Consider the following 9,223-nt stretch of genomic DNA (forward strand, 5'->3'; position numbering starts at 1 on the left):
AACAGTGCAAGGACTTACTGTATGTCCATAGGATATTGTTCAATGGCAACACAAAAGCAGCTTAATGCAAGTTGATTTGCACTTAAAGACTTTTGACTTTCCTGATTTGCATTCTTCCCCTAACTCAGTGACTTAGAGGCTCAGGATCAGCATGACAACCAGACAACTAGCATTTTCAAAAGATGGCAGCGCTCATATTTCACTTTGGAAAGATTTACTTTAAAGTGTATGTAATCCCAAATAGTGAAGTTGTGTAAATGGCTCCTGTTTTGCAATGTAATTGTGGAAGGATTTTTATATTGGTGTGAAAATATTTATTAAATACATGTTGATCCTGCCAGTTTCTGTTCTTCTTGAGGCCTTCTTTATTAGGATAATACAAAACACAAAAATTCCCCAGCCTCAACCTGCCAGCCAGCCTGCAACCAAACAAGTAGCCCTGTCAACAGTATGCGTTAAAATCAGAGGTTTTAGTTGCACAAACTTTTGCCCAAAAAATGTAGAAGCCACACCGCCGCGCCAAGGCACCTCTGCAAAGTGTGGTCCTAACTCTATGTATACGAGTCTCCAAGTGTGAGCATATTAATGAAGTAGATAAATTACATGCAGGTGTACCTGGAGGTAGCCAACTCCTCCTAATAAGGTGCAGGGACGCACTGGAGGCCCTTCTTTATTAGGATGACTACCAGCAACAATGGTGCAGGAGTGTTGTCACCCTTTTGTGTAAAATACAGGCAGCTGTGCTTTCATCCAATCAGGGGCAATGCCACCTGCTGGTTGATTGACAGCTGCTGTGACCATTTAACAGCTAAGACTGGGACTTCCTTTAACTGTAACTACCATCTTTGCTGGACAGCTTGGCCTGTTACAGAAAGTGAAAAAAGAAACATTCTACTGACAGGATCACAGATAATTTTAGGATCAGGTCCTAAAACTACATTAAAGGGGTACTCAGAAAAACAAACACTATTGTGTTCATTTTAATGACCGGATGCATCATTTACATTGACACCTAGCCACATTCAAAATGACAAATATCAATTATGTATATTGTTTCTCCATATGTGTATCCTTAATATCATATATATGGTCAGTATTTTTTATATTACACTCTTCCAGTCTATCATACTTGACTACCTCGATGGACTCCTCCTTCACTGTGCTTACTGCTGGAATTGTGATGCCCTTGTGTGCCGGAGCAGCCTGGGTGTTCTACAAATACCATATTCAGCCACGATGTAAATGGACCATAGATGAGAAGACTCAACAAGCCCTCCGTCGCTATGTGCTGATGGAATCTACACATGGAAAGCCACACAGTGTACTGCAAACTTTCAGGGAATATGCCAAGCAGAACCGGATGATAAAGGAGATACTCTTTACTCCAGACCAAGGTATATGTGATATGCACATTGACAAGGGTGTTGTGGAAACATGTCTCATTTACCAGCATCCTTACTAAAGCAGCCACATGCTTTACAATCTAGTTGTACAAACTTATTTAATTATATACCAAAAACGATGTAGTGAGGGCCTAGTTGATTTTATATAAAGAGATTGGATTGTTTAGGCAGCTCCTTTGCACTATACAGTTGTAAATCTGAATGAGATTGTGCAATCAGGTTGTAGCACGTGTGGCCAGCTTCCGGACTATTGTTATTGTCCTGCAGTCACAATTCAGATAAAACCTGCCCTGGAAAAGGCTGCAGTCTAAAGGTATACTGTGATTTGTGGTTGTGGGTGGCAGTAACGTGATATATCTAGTACTTCCTAACTATGGGAAGCCCCTTGTGGCAGTACGTGGCCCAGAACACAGTGGTGGGGGAGAGTCCTTAGACCTGTGAAAGCTCCAAGTTGTAACTTGTGGCTCACACTAGGGATGCACGGATACTGAGTATTTGGGCGAGTTCTCATACTCGCCCCAAATGCTCCGATACCTTCCCTGATACCCTAAGCATTGAGCCTGTCAAATAGGCAGCTCAATGCTGATTGGCTGGGAAGCCGGATTCCCGGTCAATCAGCATTGACCCAGCCAAACAGCATGGAGCTGGCTTCCCAGCCAATCTGGAAGCCGGGCGACAGGTACTGACATGCCGCCCGGTTTCCTGATTAGCCGGGAAGCCGGCGTCATGTTAGTGGAAGTACTGGTATCAGTACTCGGCATCGGCGAGTACCGAAATATAAATATTGGTACTCGTACTTGATACCGAAAAACCGGTATCGGTGCATCCCTAGCTTACACAGTGCTTCCTTTCTTCGCTCCCAGTAAACAAACAGAGCAATAGTGTAGTGAAGGGTAGGAAAGTATGTGCCAGGCACAGTTGTTATGTGGCCTGAATTTCCTATCACACAGCTTCCTGAAGTTTCTGGTTGATTGAGAAGCTGAAGTCTGTATCATTTTAAATGATAAAATAACAACCTAGATGACAGTTATACATTGCCCTGACTTGTTACTCTCAACATTTATTTACAGACATTTTCCTCGCAGATGCAGTGAAGCAGACTTCCCCAAGAACGGTTGTTGTCCTGGGCACACAGTGTGGGTATTCGGCCATAAGGGTGCTTTCCTTACTGCCTCCAGATGGGAATTTGTATGCTGTGGAGGCAGAGGACAGTATGGCGGACTCAGCAGAGGAAATGATCTTAGTTTCTGGATTCAAAAATAATCAGGTATTGGTAAACATTGTTGAAAAATATACTGATTAGTAACACTATTATATGCATTTGATTTGGTAGTCCTTCATGTGCCGAGATGGAAAAGACTGTTCTGATAAAGTGACACTAAACTCAGGAGGTAAATCTTGGAAATACATTCAAGTACCTTAACTATTAACAAAAATGTATCTTATTTGTGTATCACTCGGCTGTAGATCCTCAAATCATCTCTGAATTCATGGTGACACTGTCCTTCCTTCTGGAGGGTGGCTACTTTTCTTCCTCATGGTCTCTGTGTGTGTTGTAAAGTTGCCATTGCTCCAAGCTTACTCCCAGGATGGACTACAATCTCAATACAAATTAGTAAACTAAACATGAGATTGTAGTCCATCACAGGATTGAGCTTGGAGCGGTGGCTACTTTACAACACACACAGCAACCATGGGCAGGGCCATAGGAAGGGTGAGGCGAGTGAGGCATGATGTGATGCGTGATGTCAGAGGCGGAGCAGTACTGAAGGGGGCGGGAGGCACCACAAGGACCGGTGAAAAGTAGTGACTGACGATGGGAGGCGTGGTTGTGGGCAGCTCCTAAACTGATCCCCACATGCTCACAGGCCATTTGTAATGTGATGTCACATCTGTGTCACCGATGAGCCCCCAAAAATCATTTTTGGCACATATATTCTTGAAGTTCTACATAACTGGGGGCTTGGCCATTGCCTAAATAGCTTGCACTGGACGGTGTCTGATTTTCTCATTTCAGAAAGTTGGGAGGTAAGTAACTGTACAGGGGGCAAGGTGCCAACCTGGGAACTATAGGCCGGTCAGTCTAACATCGGTAGTTTGTAAAATGCTAGAGGGCATAATAAAGGATTATCTGGTAGAATTTGTTCAGGAAAACGGGATAGTTAATGACAATCAGCATGGGTTCAGGAAAGACCGTTCCTGCCTAACTAACTTGCTAACTTTTTATGAGGGGGTAAGTAGAGATATGGACGGAGTTAAGCCGGTGGATGTGGTATATCTGGATTTCTCAAAGGCTTTTTATACGGTACCACACAAACGCTTGCTACACAAGCTGAGGGCTATGGGCATAGATGAGGTGGTGTGTACGTGGATAGAGAACTGGCTACGGGAACGTGTCCAGAGGGTATCTGTATTCCCCCTCCCCACTACCTCTCCTGCGTGGTCTCCCAACATGTACTGCTTGGCCCCAACTTGTTCTGAATGATCCTCCCTCCTTTAGTTGCATGGTCCCCAGAATAGATAAGGGGGAATTTTCTGTATTTGCCTCATGACGCAAAAGGAGCTAGCTGCGGCTCTGACCATGGGGAACAGAAGTAGCCACCCTTTCAGAAGAAAGGACAGTGCAGTGCATTGCATGAAGCAATGCATTAGACCTGTGGCTGGGCATATCAGGCAATGGCTTTACTGTTTTAACATAAGTTGTTGAGTAGCTCATGGCCCAACATTTTCTCAGGGGACCTTTAGGAGTATCCACGGCAGAGTAGAAAGCCGATGTCAGATGTCAGTCTAAGGGGGTTATTCACTAAAGAGCCGAAGGATCCAGCTGTAGCTTTGGCTGATCCTTTGGCATTCTTCGTCCTTCGGCTCTCTTTAAACCTCTTTGTCCTGCTCAAATATAGACTTGGTGCCATAAAACTTTGTAGAGTGGGAATATCCTACTCAAGCAATGCTTGTATGCAAAATAACAAACCATTGGCAAAAAGGCTTGGTCCCCTGTATGTGCTGAGATGCTTACCTCACCTCTCATGTTTGATTTGAGTGCCCCCTTATTAAATCATTCTTGCTTTACATTTTTACTTCTACAAATATTTTACTTTTTTTCTATTGCACACATTTTTAGTCCTCTACAGACCGGTTTGTCCTTGGTTGTTTTGTCATCAACTGCATTTTTTTCCTGTCTTCCAGTTTAAGCTGTTGTGTCAACATCCAGTCAATGCAATCTATATCTTACACAGCAAGTTTGGCCTGGAGAAGGTAGATTTGGTGCTATTTGATTTTAAGAGTGATGGCTACCTTCAAGGATTAAATGCTTTGGCAGAACTTGGACTTCTTTACCCTGGAGCACTAATACTTCTGAACAACATGGGTCGCCTGGCTGCCAAAGACTTTGTGAAGCTTCTTGAGAACAGTGAACATTATAGAGTAGTAACTGACTGCCAGTCTTTACTGAAAGTTGAGTATAAACAGTCAATTTTAGGAAGAACTAAATCTAAAAACTTGTAGAGATGAATGATAAACATAAATGTTATAAAAGCACATAAACTTCCGCTGTTTGATCACCTCAGTACTCCAAGAATTTATGATGCCCACTTTAGTAACCCATACCAAACACCTGCCATTATCTTTTATTGGTCTGGCCACTTTAAACTGATTAAATATGAAATAAAGGGAAACTAAATATGCATGCAAACTGCCTATACAGAAGGGTGAAAGTGGGGCGGCGGGGTGAAGTTCATAGCTGACACCCCCAACTCTGGCTTATCAAGAGTAAACAATTGTGATTAGATTTTGTCTGCATGTGACCCATAATTGTTATTTCATCACCCATTCTGCCCAAAAAAGAAACTGCCTGATGTGAACCTTTAGGTTGGCCATAGACATTAAAGGGCAGTTATATTGCAGGTAGCTTGAAGTAGATCTAAACCCTACTACAAAAATGTAACATAAATTTTAACAAGTTCATGCAAGTTGAAAAGTTATTTTTAATCTTTTTAAATCTGCAGCTTCATTAAATAGTACCTGGGGATCCTGACACTTCCTGAACTCCCTCTCAGATGTGCTACTACGCTGTTAGTCTGTTAAATGTCTCCCTGGTAGAGACTATAAGTGGCTATGCCAGCAGACATTGCACAGGCATGGATCACCAATGTCACCATTAGCAAAGAAATGATGTGCAGCCGACACTGAAGCAAGTACATGTAGACAAGAAGGGGCTAAGTGAGGCTGGAGGAGACTTGCAGCACTGAGATGAAAGAAAGGATCAAATAAAACAGTATTTCATGGGGAAAAGCCCATGATAGTTGTTTACACTACTTTAGCAAAGTAAAGGTCATTTATTATAACTGGTCGCTGTGGACGTTTGCAGGTAACACATAACTAGAAAAAGTATGCATCTTCAGTGAAGAGTAACAATATAGTGAAAATGTGTACCTGTGTGAAAAAATCACAATGTATGTATGTATGAAGCATGAGAAATAAAATCTTTGTGTCCTGATGTGTTGAATAGATTGTAACAAAGAGCCCTTGCACGGCAAGTTATTGTCCTTCTGTGGTTTCATTGTAGCCTGAACCAACAGTGCCAGAAAAATCCACTGAGAGAGAGCGCGACTCAAGTAGTGCTATCCTGTGGAGTCAGCAAGGCACCTGTTAATAATCTAGGTAGACCTTTGCCCAGCCACATTCCTGAGTCTTTTCACTGTCATCATCCTGAGGCTTGACTACTCATCTGGCACCTTTCAATATCTTGGAATTGCACTGCCCAGCTTGTACCTGTCAATGTCCTGGGCATGGGATTGCCCAACCACACTCCTGAGCCTTTTCACTGTCAATATCCCGAGGCTTGACTACTCAACTGGCACCTTTCAATATCCTGGGATTGCACTGCCCAGCTTGTAGCTGTCAATGTCCTGGACATGGGATTGCCCAGCCACACTCCTGGGTCATTTCTATGTCAATATCCTAGTGCTTGACTATTTAACTGGCAGCATTCAATATCCTGGGGCTAGACTACTGTCCAGACACATTTTAATATGCATGGGCTGGGCCATTCACCTGGCAATTTTCAATATCCTGGAGCTGGACGTAGCCCAGGGTCAATCTGCTGCTAAATCTTTATATCCAAGGTGATGGACTGCTTAGTCATCTGCTGTACATACTGTGCACGAGTGGTCAGTTGCTGTGCCCCGAACATCAGTATCTTTTTGATAGATTGTTAGAGTATTTCATCAATATAATACACATTATTTGCTTTCTTGTTATTTAACTTTCTTGTTTATGATTTCTATTGGCACAGAGGACTACTGGAATTTTTTTTCTGCAATTCAGGAAATGTACATTACACATTAGATTAGGAAAGCAGGAATTTTTTCATCCTTCTGGTAAGTTGATGAGGTGTGCCTGCACATGCACATACAGATTGAAGGACAGTTTTCATCCTACAGCTACAAGACTTTGGAATGAACAGTGACTGTATATTGCTTATTTAGTTTTATTTAAAGCCTAACTCCAGGGAAAGAACTTCCTTTGTCATGGGGCTGCAATATTTAACTGCATGTGCAGTTATAAGGTATCGTGTAAAGAAGTTTTACTTACCTGATCCACGCTTCTCCAGCAGTCGGCACTCTCCTCGTCTCCTATTCATTTCAACTTGGAGACTGCCCCTTGATGTTCTCATATACAGTATAGTGCAAGGCTATGAGCCTTGCATTATGCTTGATGACATCAGTGGGCCTCTGACCACTGAATAATGGGGGTAAGATGCTGCGGGTGCTGGTCTGGCAATCTGTAGGAAGTCTTTGGAAGTGAGGATCAGGTAAGTTAAAAAAAAATTAATATGATCACATTTTTTTCCTGAATGTAATATCAGAAAATTACTGCATTATGGCCACCAGATGGAGCTGAGGAACATAGGGAATATAAACGTATTTCCTATGCTCTTCACCTCCATCTAGTGGTCATAATGCAGTATTTACCTGATATTACATTTGACCTGGAAATAAAATATTCTAATAATTTTTGTTTTTGCCTCCGTGCTCACTGAACAAATATTTATGCAGTTTCACAGGATGAATGGATCTACAAATTCTTTATAAATACATCACATAGTGTCCCCAGAACCAGCTATACACCTGTGTTCTTTATAGCCCTATTTGTCCATCTCATGTAATTTGCATTTGAGTATACCATCTGCTAAAAGGGCTACATTGATTTAGCTTCAAAAACGGTCAGTAGTGCTGATCTCAAGCCCTCTTCTCAATAAATAAGCCTCTTCTTTCCTCTTCTGTATTTGCCAGCAGAGCAGCTGACAGAAACAAGTGGGGGGCGAGGCTGCCTTTTCTCTGAGGCATGCTCAGATGATATCAGAGGAAGTTGTCTTTGAGTGTGCCAGCAAAGCAAAACCCCAAAACTAAGGATTTTAATGGATGGACAAAAACATAAGCGGACTTTGATGTAAAGGGAATTAGGTCTATATTTTTATGGACGGTTGGCAACCCTGTATGCCACATTCCTTATTCTTTTATTTTTTCTTATATCTACAACTTACTGTGTATGCTAATGTACTGTGAGCTGTAGATAGTTATTACTATGTATTTATTTATTTCTTTCAAAGGATCCTCTGTGTTAAAAAGGCTGAGAATGGCTACTGTTCGTGCTACCTGTGTCTGCGCAGCAGCGCAGGCGCAGTTTAAACGATAATACATCATTTTCTCTTGTCTTCTGGAAAGGCATGGCAGTATAATAATAAATAGAAATGAATCGCAGTGTCAGTTGTGTAATCATTAATATTGCCAGTCTTTGACCTGCCTAACAACTCCAAACAAATTCCATGCTAGCATGGCTGCTATCAAAGGATGTGTGAAGGAAGTCACTGGGAATGAAAGCTGTTCTCTTGCCAAAGGAAGCGATAGGTAGCTGGGAGTGGATAATTATGACTCATCTGCCATTTGTTACAAGGCATTAAGCCCATGTGAGACAATAGTAAATTCTGATGAACCCCAAACTGTGTAGAGAGTAAGGGGGAGTAGTACTAAAATGTGCAAGTTGATAACAAAACAGTCCAATTCAAATCTCATATCTATGCTAGGCATTTATGGAAGGTGACACATTTGACAAACCATAGTCCAGCCTAAGACACATTTGACAGTAAACAACGTTAGAAGGAATGCAGAGGCATCATAAACCTCCACTAGCTAGGGTCTTCAAAGGACTGCTGTCGAGGTCCTTTTGTAAATAGTCAAGTCATAAACTAGAGAGAGCAGATACACATCTATGATTCGGGGGGGAGGGGGGTTCTAAATCTGAACCGGTCACATTTACATCATGCATGTTACAATATTTGGTGTGCTGTGGTGCCATTATTTCTTAAAGGCACTCCAACACACCTAGCCATTGTATGTATATTGCATGACACCAAGTTATTATCATACATTGTTGTAAGACGACATTTTCATCATTCTCTTCTTTGGCAAAATGTAGATGCTGTGGGCAGCCCATTCAAATGATTGGGCAGCCCTACCAGAACCAGAACGAGTGTAAAAATACACATGCGATGTCGCATCACACAGTTGTGAATCCAGGTTAAAATGATATTTAAAAATCATAAAGCTAAATCTTTGTAATGCTTTAACTAGAAATGAAAAACTCTGTCGCATTCCTGTTGTGGCAGCAAGGTATACAGACATTTTTAAAGGCCAAATTGCAGCAGCACATGCTGTGAACGGTGCGTTAAAAAAAACATGGTAGCAGCTACCGTGTGTTCAAAGGGTGAACGACTCAGTGACAATCACTCCTAGTCTGCTATGCTCACACAGGGCTTGGGA

The 9,223-nt window shown here is 42.0% G+C and overlaps 1 protein-coding gene across 1 annotated transcript; it reads left to right on the forward strand.

Annotated features, from left to right (window-relative positions):
* Positions 1 to 1,141: 1,141 nt before the first annotated feature.
* Positions 1,142 to 4,907, forward strand: LOC108785371 (catechol O-methyltransferase-like). The gene is made up of 3 exons (XM_018554429.1): positions 1,142 to 1,394; positions 2,474 to 2,670; positions 4,590 to 4,907. Exons 1-3 carry the CDS (start codon positions 1,142 to 1,144, stop codon positions 4,905 to 4,907), a joined length of 768 nt encoding a protein of 255 aa, XP_018409931.1.
* Positions 4,908 to 9,223: the final 4,316 nt, after the last annotated feature.

This window comes from Nanorana parkeri, unplaced genomic scaffold, assembly GCF_000935625.1.
Source record: "Nanorana parkeri isolate BGI_ZX_2015 unplaced genomic scaffold, ASM93562v1 scaffold158, whole genome shotgun sequence".
NCBI classification, from domain to species: Eukaryota; Metazoa; Chordata; class Amphibia; order Anura; family Dicroglossidae; genus Nanorana; species Nanorana parkeri.

What these genes read in the sequence shown, in the direction of transcription:
- LOC108785371 (XM_018554429.1), top strand. Translation starts at nt 1,142, where the DNA reads ATGGACTCCTCCTTCACTGTGCTTACTGCTGGAATTGTGATGCCCTTG. An exon ending in ACTCTTTACTCCAGACCAAG is followed by an intron (nt 1,395 to 2,473) that starts GTATATGTGATA and finishes ATTTATTTACAG; the next exon opens with ACATTTTCCTCGCAGATGCA. An exon ending in CTGGATTCAAAAATAATCAG is followed by an intron (nt 2,671 to 4,589) that starts GTATTGGTAAAC and finishes CCTGTCTTCCAG; the next exon opens with TTTAAGCTGTTGTGTCAACA.